This window comes from Xyrauchen texanus, chromosome 24 (genome assembly GCF_025860055.1).
Source record: "Xyrauchen texanus isolate HMW12.3.18 chromosome 24, RBS_HiC_50CHRs, whole genome shotgun sequence".
NCBI classification, from domain to species: Eukaryota; Metazoa; Chordata; class Actinopteri; order Cypriniformes; family Catostomidae; genus Xyrauchen; species Xyrauchen texanus.
The window spans coordinates 42810803-42837916 of record NC_068299.1 but is presented as its reverse complement, the minus strand read 5'-3'; the positions used below and the strand labels follow the sequence as shown (position 1 = coordinate 42837916).

Here is a 27114-nt window from a genome sequence, read left to right as displayed (position 1 = left end):
ATTTGTAATTGTGTAAAGTTGTAATTAATTATCTTGAATAATCCATGCGATGTTTAAATGTATTTTCTGCCATATGAACATACAATGAGATATTATATAATGATCGACAGGCACGGCTAGACCATATATTCTCCCTGTTAGAAGTGTCTGATGGTCTGTTATGTTTTGATACAGAAACTGTGAAGCCAAAGTAAATTGCATGACAACTGCATCATCGTGTGGGTTCTCTTGTATTACCAAGACACAACGCAGAAGGAAAATCCACTACCCACAACTCCTAAAATATTCTTTTCAACATTAGAGCATCTCAATTTTCTGAATAAACTTAAGCATTGGTAAACCTTTTTAAAGTATTTATCAAAGGTAAATTAAAAACTGTGTGTGTGCCTTGTCAGCACCACAGCACATTTCCTTGGTTTTGCTAATATTGAGTTCCAAGGAGCTATCCTCTGTCCAGGCTGTGAGAAATTTAACAAAAGTAAAATAATTGTCCAATGTTTGAGTGTCCTTTGCACATCCCACTAGTTCCATGTCATCTGCATATTTTATGAGCATCAGATTATCATTATTACAGGTAATTTCATTTGTATAAATCAAGAAAAGAATTGGAGATAAGACACAGACCTGTGGGAGACCAGTATTTAAAACCACATTCTCTGTCCTGCAGAGAATAATGGCAGGGGAATAATGGTACTTTCCTTCCAGGCCTGGGGTACAACATAACTAGAGACAGCTGAAAAATGTGTAAGCACCCCTTCAGCTGAGTTACACATTCCCTCAATACTTTGCCCTTTATTCCGTCAGGCCCTGGTGTCTTTCGAGGTTTGACTTGAGGTAAAACATTTTCCACAATATGTTCCTTGATGATTATAGAAGAAAAGTCAGGATAGGAGTCCAGTGCTCATCTAAATGTCTTTTACTGAAACAAGCATAACATTTATTTAATTCAGTAGCAAAACCAGCAGAATCAGAGCAAGGAATATTGTGTTGCTTCTGATTTCTTCCCATCATAGTGTTTAGGCCTCACCATCCATGCCTGTGGTAAAGTTTTCCTCAACTTTCCGTTTATATTGCTGCTTGGCCATCATAATTATTTTCTTCTGTTCTTTTTCTAAAAACGTGACCTCATGTTTGTCCCATTTAAAAATGTGATTTTTTTTTTAAGATTAAGAAAAATGTTCCTCCTGCTCTATCCTACTCTATCTAACTGGTGTTTGCCTTTGGATATTTTGTAGGTTACTTAGACCATTAGGCCTGTGTCCTGCTTGCTGAACTCATATCATTCTTGTTTAAATAAAATGTAAAACAAATGCATACAGTTACAGTCTTCAGTTTCACCTTTAACACATTTTGTGAGGTGGGAGTGTGGTGACATTAGGACTCGGTAGTGTAAATGGGCTGAATGCAAAGCTATATAATAATAATAATTAATAACACTAATTAGAAAAGAAAATACTAATTGCATTAATTGCATCCTTGTAAAATTACTGTGACAGTTATTTTATACTCATGAAAAATTCTCGTCAGGATGCAAGCAAATCACTCTACAACAGGTGGAAGAAAATATGAATACAAATTAGATCATAAATACATTTGTAAATATAAACATAATAATAAAATTAACAATTTATTTGTTTTAAACTCTAGAAAGTAAAAAGAATATATATATTTATTTGTTTCATAAAATGGCTACTACAGTAATTGACAGGGACACAATTTGTTGTCTGTGATTAACTGTCCATCTGTCCAGGGTGTGCCCCTGCCTTCACCCAGATGGGATAGGCACTACCTCAGCACTACCTCTGACCATACACAGGACAAGTGGCTTTGGAAGATGGATAGATGGATGGATAATTTGTTGTTTTAATATATTTTCAGAGTTTGGACTTTATTAACACACAATACACCAACAGATGACAGAAGTAGTCCCACCCACATCCACTTGTGCTTTGCCCTGGCATGAAAAATGCCCTTAGAATTAGCGCTCTCATGAAAATTGGATAAGATGTAGAGCAAGGTAGTGCTTCGAGTAGTGCTTCGCTTAGTGCGGTCTTGAAAATAGAGCCCCTTATGTCATTTCGCTTCAAGTTAATCACTCTTTTTTTTTTAAAGCTATTTAGGCACAAAAACACAACAAAACACTAAGTAAATTTGTTTTTTTTTTTGCAGTGTTTTGACTCATATGGTAAATGGTCTGCACTTATATAGCGCTTTTTTTTAACCTTAGAGGTTACCTTTACACTCATTGCATTAGATTCTGTCACCAATTGTTTTTCCTACACTAAGCCATGAGAGATAGTTGCGGTGAGTCACTATGTGTGTCACCTTTCCATTTCGTGTTGGGAAGCATGACATACCTCAGACTTAAAAGTGCAAGATCTCTGTATAAAGGTCTTCGTGTGTGACAACCTTGGCCAAAATTGAGCTGACTGACACCAGCATTAGTCAGGATTCTTGTTGCCAAATTTTGTACATATTGAAGTTTGTTTAATGTTGATTTATAAACCCCAGCAAAAAAAACATTGCAGTAAATGATGAAAGGAACAGGATCTAATCTAGCAATATATGAAAAAACTATTTTTTATTCTGGATGTTTTATTAAAGCACTTTTCTGAAAATGTGGTTTAAATGTTAAGGCAGAATCAAGTATCATATGTTTTTTGGTTTGGTTTGAAACTAAAGAACAGAGCCATCAAAAGAAAATGTTGAATAGGTGGCTTTGTGAAGATGATGAGGAGAGCCAATAACCATTTCTTCAGTCTTTTCATAGATAAGATGACATATTTTTACTGTGTATCATATAAAAAGGTTATTCAACTTAAAAGCTGAACAAAAGGAAACATATAAATGCTAAAGAGTAGAGGGCCCAGAATAGAACCCTGAGGGACACCAGAATTTATTAAACCAATTTGAGACCTAAAACCACCAAGAGAGACAAAGTGAGAGTGAATGGTCAGAGAGATAAGACAACCCATTTTAAAGTGATGTCAGAGGTACTAAAAACTGTTTAAGGTGGGTAAGTAAAAGTTTATGGTCAGCAGAGTAAAAAGCAGCACTGAGATCACAGAGGATGAGAATAGAAAGAACCGGAATCTGCAGCTAATATAAATCATTAGTGACTTTGACCAAAGCAGCTTCTGTACTTGAATGTTTATGAAAACCAGATTGCAGGGGTCATAAAGGTAATTTGCAGAGAGGTGGTTGTGTAATTGAAATGCAAAAATTTGTTCTTGAACTGTCACAAGATAAGGTAACTTGGAAACAGTATGAAGATTGTCCACTGCCATATTTAGTTTTTTTCTTTTCTTTTTTAGATACAGGAGTTATAGCGGCAGTTTTAGGAAATTGTGGTACAATGTCAGAGCTCAGAGAATCATTGATTATGTTAGCAACAACATGATAAAAAAAGCTGATACATGATTTAAAAAAAATTTGTAGCAATGGGATCAAGGGATCTAGTAAAAGCTTTCATAGCCGAAACCTGTTTATTTAACGAAGCAGAATCTTGTCAAAAAATCTTTAAAGAGGAGAGCCAGAAAAAAAAAATGTAGACAGAATGGAAGTATAGAGGAAACAGAAGGTTTGGAAAGAACTGAATGACAAGTTTTGTCATGTTACATCTTGAAACTAATAAAATAAAATAAACAAAAATGAATAAACACAAATAAAACAAAAAAATTGTAGTGAAACAGATAAGGTGTATAGTTCGGTTTGACCAATTTATTGAGAGTGTGAAAAAGGTATCTGGGATTGTTTTGGTTGTTTTCAAAAATGTGAGAAACATATTCAAATAGGCTGTCCTTCCAAGCGGATAATGGGCATTTAGGGCAGAAATGCTCAAGTTTATGTGAAAACTGTCTTCATCAATCATAGATTGTCAGGGAGCAAAGCAAGAGTACATAATGTTAGGAGATTTTTAAAGAAGCAATTAAATCAATAGAAGATACAAGAGCAATGATGAACAAACATATTTTGTCCTCTTGGGGATTAACAGAGGAGAAACAAGGTACATAGGAAAAAACTCTTCAGAATCAGATCAATAGATTTAGTTCCTGAATTTTACAGAGTGGGGAATACTTGGAAAGAAATACTGGAGCTTGGTAATACCTAAATAATTGCTAAATAGTCAAAGACCTAAGTCAAGAAAAGAACATTGGGAAACAAAATGTCTACTGTTGTAACCTCCATTCCCTGATGGAGAAAATGAGACATTGTGTCAATTAAGTGGCACTAGGGGTCACTCTTGGGAGCCCCAAACACCTCTGATCTTTGCAAAAAGGCCCATGGGAATTGGCAAGTGGAATTTGCATGCCACTCCCCCACACATACGGGTATAAAAGGAGCTGGCTCGCAACCACTCATTCAGGTTTCGTGCTGAGGAGCGGACATTTCAGCGGATAGTACAGCATTGTGGCAAGAGGGACACAAGTCTCGTTCCCTCCATCAGGGAACAGAGGTTACAACAGTAACCAAGACATTCCCCTTCTGTCACTCACTCGAGGTTGTGTTGATGTAGTAACAATATGGCTCATTATACGAAATTACACAACTTGCTGAACTGTGTTACGTGGACTGCCAATGCAGGTGCAAGCAAGCTGCTTCATCCCTAATAGCCCCAAAAAATGTTGTGTAGTTCCCCACATCCCCTGGAGAGAGAGACGTTTCTATTATGGGAGCAGGCCACACCAGCCGCGGCCTTTTCTCTGTTTTCTCTCCACAGAGTATTTCGATTTTTGGCTGGGGCCTTTTAATGCTTTTTTTATTTTTTTATTATGCTTTATATGTTGGGGAAGGTGTTCTTTTCCTTTCCTATTCTTTCAGGAGGAAAAGACACCATGGAGACAATGTCACATGGGCTCACCAGCCACACATGGAAGAGGCTCGGTGGTAGGTCCTGCCCAAAGGGGAGGAGCTCTACAAACACAGCAAGCGGAGGCAAAGACAGCTCTGCGCAAGGAAGACACGGGCCTACCAATAGGGAAACCATAATGCGGTAATTACATCACAGTGGTTTACCGCAGGTAACCAGCAACTGTGGAGCACCACCCCAGTAAAGGGCATGCTAGCACACGTACTGGGTCTGGCTACGAATTCCTCCACTGAATTCGCCAGCCACAGGGCTATGGAGGAAGGACATCCAGGGTCCATGGTCTCATGAACTCGCATGGGAGAAGAAAGCACATGTCTTTGCCTCATGGAGGGGAAGGCGCTGTATGCAAGCGGTATACCCGGCCAGCTGTCCCGTAAACGTACCTGTTCTTACCTGATAATGCACGGGACGAATCTGGATCAAACAGGAGAAGATAAAATCTCATGATGCCATTGGGTGTTACCCAGCCCGCTGCCCTGCAGGTATCTGCTAGACAGGTGCCTTTGGCGAGTGCCCAAGAGGATGCCACACTCCGTAGAGTGTGCTCTTAATCTCAAAGGAGTGGACACTTCGCCCTGGGTCTGGTATGCCGATGCAATGACATCCACAGTCCAGTGGGCAAGCCCATGTTTGGAGACAGCAGCCCCGCCATCGAGGGATGTGAGAGCGGACGAACTGAAGAGTCATGTTCGAACAGAGAAAGGTGTCCTACACAACCTCGTCAGTTCGTCATGCACTTCCGGGAAGAAAGGGAAGGGGGTGAACCCAGGAACCCAGGGTGTCAGGTTCCACTCCAGCCCGACACTCGCGGCAGCCCGGACAAGCATGGTGCCAGCTCCACATCGGCCTCAGACTGGGTGGGCACACCCGAGGTAAAAGGTAAAAAAGGATTTACCTTTACTTTAGTGTGTAACAGCTAATGTGTCAAGCTCCTGAAGTTTGTAGATGACACCACTGTCATCGGCCTCATCCTAGATGACGATGAGTCTGCATATAGAAAGGAGGTTGAACGGCTGGCTGTCTGGTGCAGTCAAAACAACCTGGAGCTGAACATGCTCAAAACGGTGGAGATGATTGTGGACTTTAGGAGGAACACCCCAACATTGTCCCCCCTCACCATTCTAAACAGCACTGTGGCAGAAGTGGAGTCATTCAGGTTCCTGGGCACTACCATCTCACAGGACCTGTAGTGGGAGATACACATCGACTCCATTGTTAAAAAGGCCCAGCAGAGGTTGTACTTCCTTCTCCAGCTGAGGAAGTTCAACCTGCCACAGGTGCTGCTGAAACAGTTCTACTCAGCTGTCATTGAGTCTGTCCTCTGCACTTCAGTAACTGTCTGGTTTGGTGCAGCTACGAAATCAGACATCAGAACACTACAAAGGACAGTTCGGTCTGCTGAGAGGATTATTGGTTGCCCCTTGCCCCCCCTTCAAGAACTACACACTTCCAGAGTGAGGAAAAAGGCTGGTAAAATCACTCTGGACCCCATTCACCCTGCCCACTACCTTTTTGAACTGTTGTCTTCTGGCAGGCGCTTCAGAGCTTTGAACACCAGAACCGTCAGACACAGGAACAGTTTTTTCCCTCAGGCTATCTATTTAATGAAAAATTAAATTGCCCCATTGAGCAATAATTATGTGCAATACACAGTTTAATTCTATTTATATTATCCAACATGTCCACTTCTGCCATTACTTACATTGCTCTGTACATAATATACTGTTTTTTGTTCTTTAAATAACAGATTGTAATAGATTTGCACTACGTGTGTGTATGTGGGTATGTATGAAGGTGAGTGTATGTACGTATATGTATAATTATTTATTTTTTATTCATTTTTGTTTTAATTACCTATGTCTTGCTGCTGTTTATGGTATTGTTTGTATTGTTGTACACTGGAAGCTCCTGTCACCAAGACAAATTCCTTGTATGTGTAAGCATACTTGGCAATAAAGCTGATTCTGATTCTGATAAAACCGCTGATGACATGAACTGCTTTTATTTACGATTATCTAAGAAAACGTCTAGGTTACGGATGTAAACTCCATTCCTTGATGGAGGGAACGAGAAGTTGTGTCAAAGAAGCGACACTAGGGGTCTCTCTTGAGCACTGAATATACCTCGGATCTATGAAAAAAGGCCAATGAGAAATTGGCAGACAGAATTTGGAAAAAATAAATAAATAAAATAAAAATATATATGCATATATAAATAAAAAAATAAAATAAATTGTAATCGTACAATATATTGACCAAGCAATATAGGATATAGCTGTTATGTGTGTGGGAAGCAGGAGAAGGTAGACGGGGGTGTGGATCCAAGTGCGGCTTTTATTTGAATTAGCACAAAAGAAACAAAACACTGGAACAAATCAAAATCCACGATGGGAGAAAGGCAAGCTGAGTACTGGAGAACAACAGGGTAACCTCGGACGGACGGACAGACAGAGAATGGTGTAACCCATTCTCTGCAGACAGACTGGCAGGGAACACGGACAGAGAGAGTCAAACGAGACATACGCGGAGACATGGAACGTCAACGCACGACAACCGGAAGGGAAAACAGCGGGGTTTAAATAAAGAGAGACGGTAATGACAAAATGACGGACAGGTGCGGACAATAACACACTGACAGGGCCGGAAACGACGGGAAGAAGGGAAGTGTAGTTTTCACGAAGACAGTGAAACACGGGCGGAAAACAAGGAAGACATGACAGGAAGCGTGAGCGGTAAAACAGAAAACACGGAGCGGACAACAAGGGAGCGTGACATGGACGTGACTAGTGACGGGTGAAACGGAAAACACGGGGCAGACGACACGAAACACGGTGCAGACGACACGAAACACGGTGCAGGTGAGCTAGACCGTGACATAATCCCCCCTCAAAAGGACCGGATTCCAGACGGTCTTAAAAGAAACAATAAAAAGGAATGAAGGACCCAGGAGAGAGGGGGTAGACAGACCAGGGGGAGAACAAGGGGCACAAAGACAGTTCACGGGGGTGCAAGGGGTGCTGAGACAGGCCAAGGGGGCAATTAGGCAGTCCACGGGAGGCAGGCAGACCAGGGAGGTCGAGAGGGTAGACAGGCAGTCCAGGGAGGCCGAGAGGGCAGGCAAGCAGTCTATTGGGGTGTGTCAAGGGGACCGGGTCCGGTGGCCTGGGGGGTGTCAACCGGGCAGGGACAGGTTCAGGAGGCCTGGAAGGCGGCCACAATGTGGGGATAGGCCTGGGGGGCTCGGGAGCTGGCCACGAGGCGAGCACCAGATTAGGAGGTCTGGGAGCGGGCCATGGGGCAGGAGCTGGTTTGGGTGGCTTGGGAGCTGACCTCTGGGCAGGGGCCGGTACAGGAGACCTGGGAGCTGGCCGCAGGACAGAGGCTGGCGGAGCCGTGTGAGGCGAGGCCAAGGAGGACTTGGGAGGCGGCGCCGAAGGAGGCGTAGGCTGGGCCGTGGGGGGCTCAGGAGGCGGAGCCGAGGGAGGCTCAAGAGGTGGAGCCAAGGGAGGCTCAGGAGGCGGAGCCGAGGGAAGCGATTGCGTAGAAGGCCCAGGAAGCGGAGCTGAGGGAGGCTCAGGAGGCGGAGCCGTGGTAGGCGGGGCCAAGGGTGGCTCAGGAGGCGGCGCTGCGGAAGGCGCCGAGGGAGACTTCGGAGGCCGAGCCGGGAGAGGCGGAGCCGGGAAGGACCTTGGAGGCGTCGGAGGCGAGGCTGAGGGAGGCTTCTGAGGCGGGGCTGAGGGAGGCTCAGGAGGTGGAGCTGAAGGAGGCTCCGGAGGCGGAGCCGAGGGAGGTTCGGGAGGCAGAGCCGAAGGTGGCGAGGGCGAAGGAGGCTCTGAAGATGGAGCCGATGGAGGCTTCGGAGGCGGAGCCGGAGCCGGGAGAGGCTCGGGAGACTCTGGAGTCTCTGGGAGAAGAGCCGTAGGAGGCTCAGGAGGCGGATCTATAGAAGGCTCTGGAGGCTGAGCCGGGGAAGGCTCAGGAGGCGGGGCCGAGGAAGGCGGCGCCGTAGGAAGCTTTAGAGGCGGAGACCTGGAAGGCTCTGGAGGCGGAGCCGAGGGAGGTGGCGCCGTAGGAGGTTTCAGAGGCGGAGACCTGGAAGGCTTTGAAGGCAGAGCCGAGGGAGGGGGCGCCGTAGGATGCTCTAGAGGCGGAGCCCTAGAAGGCTCTGGAGTCTCTGGGAACAGAGCCGTAGGAGGCTCGGGAGGCGGAGCCGTAGGAGGCTTGGGAGGCAGAGCCATAGGAGGCTCGGGAGGCGGAGCCGTAGGAGGCTCCGGAGTCTCTGAGAGAAGAGCCGTAGAAGGCTCAGGGGGCAGAGCTGTAGGAGGCTCGGGGGGCGGAGCCCTGGGTGGCTCGAGAGACTCGAGAGGCGGAGCCCTGGGAGGCTCTAGAGACTTGAGAGGCGGAGCCCTTCCTCATTATTGTACACACAGCACCCCATATTGACAGAAAAACACAGAATTGTTGACATTTTTGCACATTTATTAAAAAAGAAAAACTGAAATATCACATGGTCCTAAGTATTCAGACCCTTTGTTCAGTATTTAGTAGAAGCACCCTTTTGATCTAATACAGCCATGAGTCTTTTTGGGAAAGATGCAACAAGTTTTTCACATCTGGATTTGGGTATCCTCTGCAATTCCTCCTTGCAGATCCTCTCCAGTTCTGTGAGGTTGGATGGTAAACGTTGGTGGACAGCCATTTTCAGGTCTCTCCAGAGATGCTCAATTGGGTTTAAGTCAGGGCTCTGGCTGGGCCATTCAAGAACAGTCACGGAGTTGTTGTGAAGCCACTCCTTCATTATTTTAGCGGTGTGCTTAGGGTCATTGTCTTGTTGGAAGGTGAACCTTCGGCCCAGTCTGAGGTCCAGAGCACTCTGGAGAAGGTTTTCGTCCAGGATATCCCTGTACTTGGCCGCATTCATCTTTCCCTCGATTGCAACCAGTCGTCCTGTCAATGCAGCTGAAAAACACCCCCACAGCATGATGCTGCCACCACCATGCTTCACTGTTGAGACTGTATTGGACAGGTGATGAGCAGTGCCTGGTTTTCTCCACACATACCGCTTAGAATTAAGGCCAAAAGGTTCTATCTTGGTCTCATCAGACCAGAGAATCTTATTTATCACCATCTTGGGCTTTCATGTGTCTTGCACTGAGGAGAGGCTTCCGTCGGGCCACTCTGCCATAAAGCCCCGACTGGTGGATGGCTGCAGTGATGGTTGACTTACTACAACTTTCTCCCATCTCCCGACTACATCTCTGGAGCTCAGCCAGATCTTTGGGTTCTTCTTTACCTCTCTCACCAAGGCTCTTCTCCCCCGATAGCTCAGTTTGGCCGGACGGCCAGCTCTAGGAAGGGTTCTGGTCGTCCCAAACGTCTTCCATTTAAGGATTATGGAGGCCACTGTGCTCTTATGAACCTTAAGGGCAGCAGAAATGTTTTTTTAACCTTGGCCAGATCTGTGCCTTGCCACAATTCTGTCTCTGAGCTCTTCAGGCAGTTCCTTTGACCTCATGATTCTCATTTGCTCTGCCATGCACTGTGAGCTGTAAGGTCTTATATAGACAGGTGTGTGGCTTTCCTAATCAAGTCCAATCAGTATAATCAAACACAGCTGGACTCAATTGAAGGTGTAAAACCATCTCAAGGATGATCAGAAGAAATGGACAGCACCTGAGTTAAATATATGAGTGTGATATTTCAGTTTTTCTTTTTTAATAAATGTGCAAAAATGTCAACAATTCTGTGTTTTTCTGTCAATATGGGGTGCTGTGTGTACAATAATGAGGAAAAAAAATGAACTTAATTGATTTTAGCAAATGGCTGCAATATAACAAAGAGTGAAAAATGTAAGAGGGTCTGAATACTTTCCGTACCCACTGTATGTTATTTTAATATTTCATAAGAGACCATGTATGTGGGAGACATAAAAGGGAAGCCAGGGAGGAGGACTTACATGAAATTTTCTCAATGTGCAACCAGGATGGGGGATCAACTAAGTGGCTTGAATGAAACCAATATAAAGTTGAGCGTATATTTGCTGCCCAATAATATATTCGAAAATTAGGAAGATCCAGACCACCCAATTTATTTTTCTTTTTATTCCAAAGAAAATTCGAAATAGAGCTGTCAAGTGTAACATAGAAGGACTTTGGGATAAAAATTGGAATACATTGAAAAAAATATACAAATTTAGGTAGTACGCTCATCTTAATACAGTTAACCCTACCAACCAGAGACAGTGGAAGGAGAGACCAATGACTAAAATCCTGTGCAAGACGACTGAGGAATGGTATAAGTTGTGATCAAATAAATCTGAAAAACTTTTTGTCACATTTATGCCTAAATACCTAAGACTCTGTAAAGCAGATCTGAAAGGCAGAGATGCTAATGGGTATTCCAAGGCTGCTTTATTGATCGGCATTAATTCACTGTTACACAAATTTTACTTGTAGCCTGAAATTAGACCAAACTGTGCCAGGAGGTCCAGCACCAAGGGGATGGAGGTGCCAGGGTCCGACACATATAACAAAAGATCATCTGCATATAAAGACAATTTATGCTCCCGCCCTCCCCTGTGTATGCCAGCCATCATGCTGGATCTGAGAGCATCCACCAAAGGCTCAATGGCTAATACAAATAACAGCGGGGAGAGTGGGCAGCCCTGTCTAGTCCCACAACCAAGGGAGAAATACTTAGAATAGTTATTATTTATTCATACACAAGCCATTGGGGACGTGTATAAAAGCCTAATCCAAGCTATAAACTGGTCGGGAAAACCAAATCTCCTCAGTGTGAAGAACAAATACCCCCACTCGACTCTATCAAAAGCCTTCTCAGCATCCATGGAAATAACTAATTCTGGGACTTCATTCGAAGAAGAAGCATAGAGGATATTCAAGAGGCATCTAATATTGTGACAAGAGTGTCTAATGTCTCGCCAGAATCTTAGCCAATAATTTTACATCTGTACAGAGTAAGAAGATGGGGCGATAATTACTGCATTGAGAAGGATCTTTATCTTTCTTGAGAATAAGGGAAATAGTAGCCTGGTGCAGAGATTGAGGAAGGATACTGAACTGTAAGACTCATTAAACATGTTTAGCAAAATAGGTGATAATTTATCAGAAAACGTCTTAAAAAATTCTACCAGAAAGCCATCAGGCCCTGGAGATTTACCATTCTGCATCAGAGTAAGAGCAGACTTAATTTCATCCAGCGTGAGAGAAGCTATCAAATTAGAGGAGATATCAGAATCAATGCAAGGCACATTTAGAGGGCTGAATAAATTATCAAATTGAGCCTCTTCAGTAATGCTCTCAGAGGTGTATAAAGAGATGTAAAAGTCTCTGAATTGGTCATTAATAGACAGAGGATTAACTGAAGACTCAGTGGCAGTGGAAATTTTAGTAATAAGGTGTGAGGCAGCAGACTGCCGCAACTGGTGAGCAAGTAATTTACTCGATATATCACTGAATTCATAATAATTACAACGGGTCTTATGCAGCGTTTCACTTGCTTCATTCGTAGCTAGCAGATCAAACTCCACTTTTGTCATGAGAAACTTAGCAAAGTGGTCTGCTTGTGTCGAGCTAGCACAGATGAACAGAAGGTCTGCTAAAGCACTAGATAAATTAGCCCTCCTTTCATTCACCACTTTTCTCTTGTAAGCCACATTATTTCCTAATAATTTATCCTCTTAAATAAGCCTTACAAGTCTCCCAAATTGTCTTAGCTGAAACATCTGGAGAAGTATTTGTGGAGATGAAAAGATCAATACGATCATTAATAACCTCTATAAAATCAGGATAATTGAGTAATAAAGAATTAAAATGCCAAGGAGACCAAGACATCGAGATGCCTGGTATAGCAAGGTCAAATGTAACTGCTGCATGATCTGAAATTACAATAGTGTTATAAATACATGAACTGACCAATGAAAGCAGTTTATTATCAACCAGAAAGTAGTCAATATGAGAGAAAGAGCGATGAACAGGGGAAAAGAAAGATAATTTTTTTTGTGTTAGGATTGAAAAAACGCTAAATATCCAAAACGGCATATTGCTCCATAAAAAGCTGAATAATCCTACCAGATTTAGACTGTGCATAAGGCCTAGAGGAGAAATGGTCTAGAAGAAGGTCTAAACAGCAGTTAAATCCCCACCCAGAATTAGTTGGCTGGAATGCAGATCAGGGAGGGAAAACAAATGAAAAATAAAAACCTCGTCATCCCAATTAGGGCCATATATGTTTGTCAAAATCAAGCGAACCCCATTGATCTGTCCTCTGAGAATAATAAAACGTCTGTTTGGGTCTGAGATAACCTCAGAAATTAAAAAAGGAACTGATTTATGGATGAGAATAGCTACACCTTGAGACTTACTAGGGAAGCCAGAATGGTAGAGCTGGCCTACCCAGCCCTTTCTAATTTTTAGATGGTCTGCAGGCCTGAGGTGAGTTTCCTGAATAAAGGCAATGCTAGTATTCAAATGTTTCCATTTATTTAGCTTCACTAGAGAATTAAGCTCTTTAACGTTCCAACTGGTGAATTTCAGTGTACCACAGGGAGCAGTCCTGTTACTCATCATAAACAAAAGCAAGAAATTCTGGGAACATGATCAGATTCCCGAACACCCCGCCCCCATAACCCAGCCGACAACACACCTTGCTCGCATGTAAGAATACGAAGTACAATAAAAAATTATAAAAAAAGAATTGCATGCGTATCCACAAAAAAAAAACAAAAAAACACAATAACAAAAAACATAACAAAACAAAAAACACTCTTACACCACAGTCCAAGTGCTAACAACAAGAACAGCAACTGGAACCACTTTACCATGACAACTGGCAAGTTTCCTAACTCCTGGTCCTCCCATTAAATATATCTAACCTCAAAAACATATTTATATCAAAAAGTTATTGACAGACTTAGACTTCAAGAAGAAACAAACGTAAAATCTAAGTACAAACCATTTAGAACAATAAATACATAGCATGAAAAACAAAGGGGCAGTAGCACTTGATGCACAAGATTAGCAGACTATAAAAGGACGCCAAAAATAAACAAGTCTGCTCAGAGTGAAATAGAATCCAAATTATCCTACTATAGGTTCAGACTCCGGATAAAGTCATTGGCTTCTGAAACAGAAGCCAACCATTTCTTCTCACTGTTTGAAAGTGTGATTCGCAGTCTAGCAGGGTATAGAAGCGCAGGTTTGAGTCTGTGTTTGTAAAGCACTGACATCACATTTTTGTACTCGGCGCAAAGTTTCAAAACCTCAGGGAAGTAATCCTCAAAGATACGAATCCTGTGGCCTTCGTAGAGCAACTTGCTCTTTTTGCGAGATTCGCGAATGACAAAGTCCTTTATTTGAAAGCGGTGGAATCGCAGGATGACAGGTCGCGGTCTCTGCCATGATGCGGGTTTGGGTGCAAGGCTGCGGTGGGCTCTGTCCAGCTCGGGCAGCAAGGTTAACACCTGAGATTCAAGGACATCGACCAAAAGCTGAGAAAAAAGGTCGTCGGACGTGGTCCCTCGATCGATTCAGGTAAGCCCACAATTCGAATATTCTGGCGCCGGCTGCGGCTCTCGATGTCCGAGACTTTAGCTTTCAGCCACTCATTATCCTTCTGGAGCCTCGAACATGTAGCCTCGAACTGTTCAAGTTGTTGACTTATCCCAGTAGTGCCGGACTTGAGATTGCCGATGCGAAGATCATGATCAGCCACCGTGGATTGAATATTATCTAGCCTGGTTGACAAGCTTTCGAAAGATGTGCATACGTTTACTCCTCAGGCACCATAACCAGAAACCTCCCCCAGTTTCCTATTCTTTCAGGGGGAAAAGACCTTGCGGAGACCACACCTGCCCAGAGAGGTGGCAGGTAAGAGTGGTGACATACACCACATGGGCTTTTAGGTCACATGTGGGAAGTGGCATGGTGGTAGATCCAGGGAGGAGTTGCTACAGACACGGCGACCGGGGGACAGTGGGAACTGCCCAAGGGAGATGCGGGTCCACTCGTAAGGGGACCGTACCGTGGAAAAAAAACCACAGGGGGACAGTCCACGTAGGAGCTCTGACCTGTGGAGCACCTATTCCAGTACAAGGTAGATCTGAGTACCCGCAGTGGATTGGGTCGGCGAATTCCTCCGCTGAATTGTGGACGCAGAGGGCCAGGGAGGAGTCATCCAGGGAGCCAAGTGAGTGGGATCACCTGGGAGAAAAAGCGCATGGTTTTACCTCACCAAGGGAAAGGGAGCTAGGTGCAAGCAGTCCACCCGGTCAGTCCATCAGCGTGTTACCGAGTTCTACTGGCTCAGACCTGAGAAAACACTGGACGAAACTGACTTTACCCATGAGATTGTAAAATCTCGCAAAGTTATTAGGTGTTGCCCAACCCGCTGCTCTGCATATGTCTGCCAGGGAGGTGCCTCTGGCCAGTGCCCATGAGGACCCAACACACCTTTTTGAGCGTGCTTGGACCCGCAAGGTGTAGGGCACTGCCTGGGTGCGATAGGCCAATGAAATGGTGTCCACCACCCAGTGGGAGAGCCTCTGTTTGAAGACAGCGTTCCCTTTCCGCTGTTCACCAAAGCAGACAAAGAGCTGCTAAGAACGTCTCAAGCTCTGCGTGCGGTCCAAGTAGGTACGCAAAGCACGTACCGGACACAGCAATGAAGGGGCTGGGTCTGCCTCCTCCCGCGGCAGCGCTTGCGGGTTCACTACCTGGTCTCTGAAGGGCATGGTTGGAACCTTGGGCATGTATCCCGGCCGCGGTCTTAGGATCACATGTGTGTCTGCCGGACCGAACTCCAGGCAAGTGTTGACAGAGAACGCTTGCAGGTCCCCAACCCATGTGATGGAGGCGAGCGTAATTAGCAGGGCCATCTTTAGGGAGAGGGTCCTGAGTCCAACTGATTCTAGCGGCTCGAAAAGGGGTTCTCTGAAGGCCACTGAGAGATCCCAGGAGGGGAACAGGCTTGGCCGGGAGGTATTTAACCTCCAGGCGCCTCATAGGAACCTGATAATCAAGTCGTGCTTACCCAAAGACTTGCCGTCTACTGCGTCATGGTGAGCTTTGATAGCAGCTACATACACCTTCAAGGTGGAGGGGACAGCCTCCCCTCCAACCTCTCCTGCAGAAATGAGAGCCCTGACCTGACTGCGCACCTTTGTGGGTCTTAGGCCCAAGAAGAACACCAATTCGCGAACAAGCGCCACTTTAGGGTGTAAAGTTGCCTGGTAGAAGGGGCTCTGGCTTGGTTGATCATGTCTACGATGGCAGGTGGTAGATCAGCTAGATCTTCCGCGTCCTGTCCAGGGACCTGACTTGGAGGTTCCAGAGGTCTGGGTGCGGATGCCAGAGCGTGGCCCATCCCTGAGAAAGAAGATCTTTCCTCAGCGGAATTTGCCAGGGATGGGCTGTTGCGAGGAGTACGAGGTCCGAGAACCAAGCCCGGGTGGGCCAATAGGGAGCCATTAGAGTTACATGTTCCTCATCCTCCCTGACCTTGCACAGCACCTGTGCAAGAAGGCTCACTGGGGGAAATGTGTACTTGCACAGCCCCGTTGGCCAGCTGTGTGCCAGTGCATCTGCCCCGAGGGGAGCCTCTGTTCGGGCATACCAGAGCGGGCAGTGGGAGGTCTCTTGGGAGGTGAACAGGTCTACCTGAGCCTTGTCAACTGGGGTTGAAGCCTCCACTCTCCATTTGGCAAGTGTTGTCATGATAGCGTGATAGGAGACGACGGGCGAGTTGTGACATGTGGCGGGAGCGTACGGCGCTTTGGCGATTTATGTACTCTACCGCAGTGGTGCTGTCTGATCTGATCAAGACGTGTTTGCCCTGAACCAGCGGGACAAACCTCCGCAGGGCAAAGAATACAGTCAACAATCAGTTGATGTGCCAGCTCAGCAGGGCCCCTTTCCAACAGTCCGCGGCTGCGTGCCTGTAGCACACGGCACCCCATCCCAATTTGGAGGCATCGGTCGTGACCAGGACACGACGGGACACCTGCTGCAGAAAGTAGAGGTCTGTCCAGGGTTTAAACGTTTTACGGCAAGCGGGGATGACCATCACATGGTGCATGCCGAGGAGCCATGCTCATCTCGGGACGCGAGTCTGGAGACAGTTCTGAAGTGGTCTCATATGCATCAACCCCAGCGGCGCGATCGCCGTGGAGGACGCCATTTGCCCCAGGAGCCTCTGGAAAAATGTTAAAGGGACCGCAGTGCCTGGCTTGAAGGCGGCGAGGCATACCAGCACTGACTGCGCGCGTTCGTTGATGAGGCACGCTGACATTGAGACTGAGTCTAACTCAATGCCGAGAAAAGAGATGCATCCGTGTCCAGCATGACTGTTGAGGTGTGGCAGCAGAGTGCAGTGAGAAAAAGGAAATAGCTCTTTTATTGAGAATGTGGCAAATGAAATAAATTCAAACAAAGGATTCTCCTCCTTCCGGGTCTTCGAGGGGGGCGTGCGCTTCCTGCGGGGTGCTCGACGCAGGGGCTGAGAGCTGGGCCTGGATTTAGGCGGAGCTGCGCGTTTCTTAGCCGCAGGAGGACGCCCTCGGCGAGCAGACGGGGCTTGGCCCGTGGCAGCAGGTTTGCCGTGAGGTTAGGATGCGTGAAATGGCCTCCGTCTGCTTTTTCACTGCTGAGAACTGCTCGCGCATGTCAACCAAGTTCAGCCACAGATGACGTTCCTGAACCACAAGTGTGGCCACCGCATGCCCGCCTGCTGTGGCCAGGCGGTGGCGTTCTCGGGGCATAGGTGGATCGCAACCGCCCTATCCACCTGGGGAATCGCCGTGTACACGTGGGCCACTCCGCCGTCAAGGGTAGTGAGAGTGGATGAGCAAGGGGTTTTGTGACGAGTGGAGAGGGGTGCTCTCCATGCAGTCGTCAGCTCATCATGCACCTCCGGGAAGAAAGGGACCGGCGGGGGGCGTGGCTGTGAGCGACGCGCAGACCCAAGGAACCAATCATCCAGCCATGACGGCTGTGGGGAGGACTGAGGGTTCCAGTCCCGGGAAAGCATGTCGGACATCTGGGCGTCAGCCTCAGCCTGGGCGTGCTGGCCCGAAGGCGGCAGCCCAGACGAGTCATCCGCATCAGATGCCGGACTGCTCTTTTCGATGCAGCGGCGAGTTCATGCAGCTTGGGGGGCTCCAGAGGATAGGCAGGCTGGCTGTGAGGCGAGACGCTGTTGCCTGAAGCCCGGATGGAAGTCAGCGAGCGTGCCGGGGGGCGGGTGGTTCTCTGGGGTGTGCCCGGCGAAACCGATCCCGCTACCATCCCCAGATCGCCTCCATTGCCACCCGCGTCATCCTCAATCCCGTGGGAAGAAGGAGCGATGCGGGGGCGGCTGGAGTGGCATTCCTTCGGTTGAAGGAAAGCCGCGACTGCAACGTTGGCATGGTCATGTTCTCGCAGTGAGAACATGAACCATCCACAAACGCTGCCTCGATGTGATCGCAGCCCAGACACACGAGACAGCGTTTGTGGCCATCTGAAGTGGAGAGCACTCTACCGCATCCAGGAACTACACAGGGGTGGAAAGGCATCTTTATAAAGACGTGTCCTGAAAAGGACATTCAACACCGCTTTGTAATGCTCTTTTAGAGGAAAATACTCTTTTAGAGAAAATCGCTCTTTTAAAAAACAACTCTTTTAGAGTTTAGATCCAACAGCAGATCGCTCAGAGGAACAGGTGTGTGACTCGCAGCTTGTTGCATACACGAAGTTAGTGATCATTGTGTCATTGCCACAGTTAGAGATACAAAATTACCTAGGCAGAAATCACGTATTATTGTAAAAAGGTGTATGAAATATTTTAATGAGCAATGTTTTCTCCAAGACCTTGCTGTCTATGATTGGGATAGGATTTTCCTTATCCCTGATGTTCAGTTTGCCTGGTAATATTTTTATGATGCTTTTATATCGGTTCTTAATAGGCATGCACCGTTTAAGAAACTTAGAGTGAAAGGGAGGGATAACCCTTGGTTTTCCTCAGGATTGTCTGTTCTTATATTGAATGCCTTTATTGTCATTGTAATTTACAATACAACGAAATTGGGAGCACTCTCCACTGGTGTATACAATAAATACATTTTAATAAAAAAAAATAAAAATCAGTATAAAATCAGTATAAAATGAATTAAAACGGTAATCACAGTGCAAAGGGTGACTGGATTTGTCTGACTATTTATTAATAGAAACTATTGCATTTGGAAAGAAGCTATTTTTGAATCTGGTGGTGCTGGATTGTATAGACCTATAATGCCTACCAGAAGGCAACAGTTGAAACAAAAAGTGACCTGGATGAGTATTGTCCTTGATGATATTTTTGGCTCTTGAGAGAGTGCGACTAAGTGCAATGTCTGACAAAGATGGTAAAGGGCATCCTATGATGTTTTCTGCAGTCTTGATGATTCTTTGCATAGCCTTTTTGTCGGCAGCAGAACACGCAGCAAACCACACAGAGATGCAACATGAAAGAATGCTCTCAATGGTGGATTTATAAAAGGACACCAGCAGCCTTAGATTCATGCTGTTTTTCTTGAGTATCCTCAAGAAGTGGAGGCGCTGCTGTGCTTTTTTTACAACTGTTTTGGTGTTGATTGTCCATGAGAAACGATCTGTAATATGGATGCCCAGAAATTTAAATGAGTGAACTCTCTCCACACTCTTGCCATTAATGAAAAGGGGTTGGTGGTGTGTGTTACATTTCCTAAAGTCCATTATAAGTTCCTTTGTTTTTGCAGTGTTTAGGATTAGGTTATTGGCAGAGCACCACTCAGACAGATTCTGCACTTCCTGTCTGTAGGCTGACTCATCCCCTCCCGTTATGAGTCCCACCACAGTAGTGTCGTCTGCAAACTTTATGATGGAGTTAGTAGAAAACGTTGGTGAACAGTCAAAGGTGTATAATGAATAGAGAAGAGGACTCAGCACACAGCCCTGAGGTGAGCCGGTGCTAAGTGTGATAGTGGAGGATAAGTGAGTGTCAATTTTGACAGTCTGTGGGCGATTTGACAAAAAGTCCTTTATCCAGCTGCAGATAGGCGGGGGAAGGCCGAGAGTCAACAGTTTGTTTATCAGGATGTCGGGAATAATTGTATTAAAAGCGGAGCTATAATCCACGAAGAGCATCCTGATATAGCTGTTTCTCTGTTCGAGATGGCTCAGGGCAGTATGGAGAGTAATGGATAAAGCATCATCTGTAGATCTGTTAGCCTTATATGCAAACTGATGATTATCCAAGGAGTGAGGTAGACTGGCTTGCACATGTTTGAGTACCAGTCTCTCAAAGCACTTCATTATAAGTGGATGCTGTATAAGCAGCAGGCATGCTGCTTGGGCAAAAGCTAGGCAATCTGACACAGATTCTGATTGGATTTGTTTTAGACAGCTTCGAAATAAATGTACAGTCGCCATTAGGAAAGCTAAAGCTGATTATTTTATTGCAAAAACTACAACAAATTTAAAGAATCCTAAGAATTTTTGGCAGAATATAAAGTGTTTAGTAGGGAACAAAAAAATCGTCTGATCTTCCTTCATGTATAAATATAGATTCTACTAGCATATCTGATAAGGAGCAGATGCTTAATTGTTTTAACAAGCATTTTATTGCTTCTGGGTCCTTATTGGAGTCGCCATGTCCTTTGCGCTCAAACTATGATTTTGTTAGTGCAGAGACTAGTTTTACAAAGGAGGAGTTCACTTTTGAACAAATCTAGAGTTCTGATGTTCATAACACACTTAAATTGCTCGATATAAATAAATCACCAGGCCCAGATTGTGTGGAATCTATCTATCTGAAATTAGCAGCTGATATTATTTCGATGCCTTTAACTTATATTTTTAATCTTTCACTAGATACTGGTGTTATTTCGGATATTTGGAAATCAGCTTTTTTTGTTCCATTATTAAAAGGGGGAGATCCCACCATACTAGATAATTATCGGCCAATTTCAAAGCTTTGTGTCCTATCCAAAATTTTAGAAAGTTTTATTAGTGACCAGTTGACCCATTATTTGAATGTAAACAAAGTTCTATCTAATAATCAATCAGGGTTTCGTAAAAAACATAGTACCACAACAGCCGCTTTAAAAGTTTTAAATGACATTGTGGGAACAATGGATAAAGGAGATTATTGCGCTTCCCTTTTTATTGATTTATCAAAGGTTTTCGACACAGTTGATCATGAAATGTTGCTGCATAGACTAGAGAGTGTTGGTTTATCAAATCATGTTATTTTCTGGTTTAAAAATTATCTAAGTGATAGAACTCAATGTGTTAAGGCTGAAGGTAAAAACTCACGACTACTGGAGATTGCAAAAGGTGTCCCTCAAGGATCTGTGTTGGGGCCTCTTTTATTTACTATCTACATAAACAGTCTGGATTATGATATTCAAGATACTAACTTCCATTATTATGCAGATGACACTGTTATGTATTGTGGTGCTCCTAAACGGCAAGCCTTGCTTAAGCTTCAAGTGGCTTTTGATGTCATTCAATCACGGCTTCATACACTAAAACTTGCTCTGAATGTTGACAAAACCAAAATTTTGTTATTTTCAAATTCGAAAAAGGTGGTAGACAATATTATTCCTATCCAGACTTTACAAGGTAATGGGATTGAGTTAGTAAAAGAGTATAAATATCTTGGCATCATTATTGATGATACTTTATCTTTTGGCTCTCACATAACTCAACTAAATAAAAAATTAAAAATAAAGCTTGGGTTTTATTTTAGAAACAAGTTTTGTTTTTCATTTAATGTAAGAAAGAGGTTAGTTTCTGCTACTTTTTTGCCTGTACTTGATTACGGTGATGTGGTGTATCAATTTGCTTCTTCTCATCTTCTCTCCTCTTTGGATGCCGTCAATCATAGCGCTTTGAGATTTATTTCAGATTGTAAACCTTTAACTCATCGTTGTATTTTGTATAACAGAGTAGCCTGGCCCTCTCTGTCTATTAGAAGGAAAATGCACTATTACTTATTTATTTATAAGGCTATTCTGGGGTTGTTGCCTTCATATCTAGATTGCCTAATTCATAAGAAAAGTATTTTGAAATATTCCCTCTGGTCTGAAAATCTACCCTTTCTGTTCCACTTGTAAGAACTGAACGGGGAAAAAGGGCTTTTATGTATGCAGCTCCATTTGAATGGAATCGACTCCAAACAAAATTGAAATTACAAACTCTGGTGCCTATGAAACATTTCAAAACTATTATTCGGTCCATTGAAGAAGACTCAATGATGTGCAATTGTTTTTAAGCGTTGAAATGTAATATTTGTTGTTGATTTGTAATTTTGTGACTGTAACTGCTGTCCATTCTTGGCCAGGACACTCCTGTGAAAGAGATTTCTAATCTCAGAGAGATTATCCTGGTTAAATAAAGGTAAAATAATTTTTTTTTTTAAAAAATACACGACCATCGGCTCCGAAGTAAATTTCTGAATGAAATATACGTATTTCCCCGGCTTTATACCCGTATGTCCGGGGGCGGGACATGCAAATTCTGTCTGCCAACTTCTCATTGGCCTTTTTTCATAGATCAGAGGTATATTCGGCGCTCCAGAGAGACCCCTATTTTCGCTTCTTTGACACAACGTCGAAGTGAGCGACAGACGGGGAACATTTTTTCATGAACAACAGGGAACCATTGTCTATTAGGTATTTACATTAACTACTATGCACTGACATTAATGTGTTTGAGGCAATGTGCTTGCCGTATTTTGTAAATATTGTATGTGTACTTGTCCTGCATGCAATTACATCTGTATTCACACTCTTTACACTATCCCTATAATAGGAAGTACATAGCATCAAATCCTTAATTATTTTACTAATGCAAGTACTATGAATGTAAAGAGGGATCAACCTGTTTGATGTTAAGCTTTGAAATGTTGCCTCAAACATCTTTGACATGTCAGCATTTATTACCAGTGTCGTTATTTTTTAAATTTTTTTTACTTAAATAAGATACGCACACTTATATTGAATACAAAACACATTGTCAAAACCTAGACTTACTATAAAATTGTAAAGAACAGGCTTTAATAGTGACAATATATAAAAAATATTAAGTGCGACAAATATATACATAGTTAAATATTGCTATTTATTTCTTGATTGACTTCTAACATCTACAGTAGTGTTTTTAAGTTGTTTTAGTAGTATATTTAGTGTAAATTGTAAAATAATATAATATACATTAATCACTGTATCATATTTATATTTTCAGAAGTTGTATGCCATCACTTTTGAGAATTGAGATCCTTAAAGTGTTTGTGCAGTGCATGAGTAGCACTAAAATCCAAGAGAGATTCAAGGAGAGTTTGTGTAATTATGTGATGCTGTTTTATTCTGTCATTAATTTTGATCCACTTTTCTTTTCTCTGTCTCTCTGTTTACTCGTCTGGCTCCTGCAGCAGGCAACACATATGTTTTTGGCAGAGATGGTGGTCTGATCACATACACGTGGCCAGCAAATGAACGTCCTAGCACGCGAGCAGACCGGCTGGCAGTGGGATTCAGCACACAGCAGAAAGACACTGTACTCGTGCGAGTGGACAGCACATCTGGGTTAGGAGACTATCTCAAGCTTCGTATTGTAAGTACTTTACTGTCTACAAACATACACACACACACATTCTCCACTGAGAGCTATTCAAACGACAGCCCTGTGTTATGACAATCAGTTTCACTTTTCTTTAGCATCTTTTGAACCATTTGACCTTGAAGAAAAAAGATTTTTTCTGATTTTGCTCCTCATGTCAATTTGATTGTAACTTATTTTCAATTTTCACAGTTTCATTCAAGTAATATCATAACAAATGAATAACCATTCGGACAAGATGTGTCCGACTGTCACCACAAAAAGTCTCAGATGATCTTCAGACTGAGCTGCACAAAAATTATATTGCAACCTTTACCAAATAATGTCATAACAAATGTCCTATCAAAACAAAACTTGGTATGCATCATTGCAACCATGATCTGAAAATGCATGTGAAGTTTGTTGATAAATTACAGTTCAAGAAATCTCAAAAAGGCACATTTTTGCCTAAAGCTTTTGAACAGTTTTGGTCAAAATGATTAGCTTGATGTTTTTGGATTCCTTTGGTCATAAGGAATTTGTCTATACCAATTTTTCTGACATCTACCATATTTATTGCCTCTCATTTTAATATAAAGCAAAGGATAATTTGAACGCTTCATTAGATTTAAGCGAAAATTGGTATGCATCATCAACTGTTCTGAGGGTTCATGAGCAGTTTGGAGACAGCACCACCTATAGTAAAAAAATTTATAAAAATAAATCTGGATAGCATAGTTCGCATGCTACACACATACTATGCTAACTGATTAGCCTGCTAACTGGGGATTATATCTTTTAAGGCTAATTGGTTATAATCTTATGCGTAAGAAACATATGCTTAGCATGCTATCTACTTTGTTTATCTACTTTGTGTCACTTTTCCATTGCTATGACAAGGCAACTGAGTGGTTCAGTGTGTAAATTTCTGCACTAACATCTGAAAGGTTGGGTGTTCAAATCCCAATAGGTGTGGTTTTAAAATGTTTTACTTCTGCTGTATTTTGAGTATTCATATGGGGCTTATTACAATTTAGGCCTTACTTCACTGCATAATTCCTGCTTGAATTCAAAAACACTTAGCTCTAATGACAATATTTCTCAGCAATAGGCCCTTTTCACATGACGTCACGCAACTTCCGTTCTGACTCAAAGCAGTGTATGTTTACTTGCGCCAGCATAGTGGAACGCTATGGAGTTTACCCAGTCCCTTCGACACCTGCCAAAAATACATCTAGATGATGTACAGCGACTTGCAGACAAATTTTCTCTTACAACACGTTCCAAACTTGACAAAGGATACAAATTCTTCATTGAGCAGTACCTGTTTGCGTATGAAGGTAAGCATTTTGTATTGTCCCGCCCAAATTACGTTAGCGGAGGAGTTAGGATAACGATAGTTGTTAGCTTTCTCTCCTGCAGTGAAAGTCCATATTCTTAATTAATTTACTGTAATACAGACCTGTAAACTCTTGTTGCAATCATGTTTATTACTGATGTTAGCTACAGATTGTGTATTGTTAGATAAAAGTCAGTAACGCATTCATGGTTAATGTTGTGCCCTTTCACCAAAACATTGCATTGGAATAGTTTCGAATGTAGTTGTCGATGAGGTGACAGTGAGAGGGCGTTGTCACAGGTCTATGAGGAAAAATGAGGAGGCTCATCACCTTCAGGTTTTTCTGATTTTCATGTTCTGCTGCGGTTGCAGACACTTTGCAGTAACGCTATCCCACAAAGTTCCATTGTGGTTCAGTGTGTTTCTCAGCCTGATGTCAATGAGTGTGGTGCACCAAAATCTAGATGACAACCTTACATTTAAAAAACAGAAGAGGGTTGTTTGAGGACAATAAGACTGAGAAATATGCTGTGTGATGTTAAAATAAAGTAGGTGTTCAAAGTTCATGGACTTACTTTAAAACCTTAAGTTTGTTCAATTACTCCAATGAAATGTAAAATTGTTGTGCAGGAAAGACTTATTTTCATGTTTCTCTTATCAGGTTACATTTCATGCTAAAGAGGTTCCTGTGGTACTGAAATGCATGTCATGTACCTGCTCTGCTGGGAAAGCACTGTGCAACCACATTGTGGCATTATTGTTTCAAAGTGCTCACTACTGTACCATGGGCTTCAAGACAGTGCCATTGCCACTGTCATGCACCAGCTCACTGCAGACCTGGCACCGGCCTAGGACACATGTAATACGTTAACATTTATTACATTTAATGATGTTGGACTATAATTTTGTAATGACTATGTCAATTAATTATTTATCATCAATATATTACAGGGAATTGCTCCTGAGGCAACAAATGACATGGTAGTGTGTAAACCAGTACCGAAGTCCAAGGATCATGCCCGAACTGGTGTGAAATGTACACTGTACAGAGCATATGGTGGCAAGTCTGAATTAACACCTGTCTATATATTTTAATGTATAACAGAACAATGATTAGTATATTTTCCCTTTAAACTTCCAGTTGATATCTTCTGTAAATTATGAACATCTCTTAATATATAGGGTTTGGGGCAGCTCAAAACATTTTCATGTTTATTAAAATATACATCTCACTTTTTTGTCAGGTCCTCTTCCAGATCCTCACATCCTTGCCAGTGTTGAGAAACTGCAAGACAAACGCCCACAACCAGGCATTTGCAAATTGCTCCACGGGCTTGAGGCCCTTAATTTTGTGGACTCTAAATTTGGCCCAGTGCCATCTGGGTCTTTGCTCTCTTACCAGTGCCCTCCTGAGATAAGTAGAGACATTATTAAACACCCTGGTGCCCCTGGATTTCTTCAGTTGCCCATTGAAGGTCACAATTTTAAATTTCACATACAATTTGAGCCTAACTACAAGCAACAATGCCACTTAGAGAGCCTTAAAGTGTCAAGGGAGATCTCTGCTCAGAATGCCAGCTGTGGACCCAGGTACGCAAACCCCGACTTACAGCCAGCAGATTTGGTGAGATATGTCATGTCCGTGGAGAGTCAACTGCAAAATCCTTAGCTGCTCGCATTCTGAGAGGAACTCCTCAGACAGCAGCTATGAAAAGAGGGCTGGACCTGGAGCCTGACATACTAAGGCAATATTCTGATTTCTGTGATGTCACTGTGACGCAGTGTGGGGGTCCTCATCCACCCTGATGCACCTCACCTTGCAGCCAGCCCTGATGCCAAAGTTTTCAACCCCAGAGAAACACCACCATTTGGGTTGGCAGAGGTTTAGAGTTGTGATGTTGAAGATGTTGCTCAAGTTAAACACCTGATCACAGTTCGAGGCCAGGCTTGCCTTAAGAAAAGCCACAAATATTACTATCAGGTTCAAGGCCAGCTGGCCATAAGCGGACTTCAGTGGTGTGATTTTCTAACAGATACCCACACTGACTTCACAGTTGAAAGAATATTTAGGGATGAGGAGATCATCAACTCAATGCGACAGAAGCTGGATTATTTTTATCACAACATCTACATGGATGTATTATTACGTTAAGGCAGAATTTTCAAATGTAAATATTTCTATGAAAATCTGATGCATGTAATTCCTGTTGTAAATACGTTTTAAATTTACAACTTAAGTCAGTGTTGCATTGTATGTAAATATCCTTTGTCTTATCGAGCAGTGGTCGCTCT

The 27114-nt window shown here is 43.4% G+C and overlaps 1 protein-coding gene across 1 annotated transcript in view; it reads left to right on the top strand.

Annotated features, from left to right (window-relative positions):
• Positions 1 to 26491, top strand: part of LOC127617781 (uncharacterized) — a gene marked incomplete at its 5' end in the record, with an annotated part of 288177 nt that extends 261686 nt beyond the window's left edge. Inside the window, 4 exon segments of the mRNA XM_052089853.1 lie at positions 23317 to 23498; positions 25484 to 25681; positions 25774 to 25882; positions 26067 to 26491. Coding sequence (XP_051945813.1) covers positions 23317 to 23498; positions 25484 to 25681; positions 25774 to 25882; positions 26067 to 26491 — 914 coding nt within the window.
• Positions 26492 to 27114: the final 623 nt, after the last annotated feature.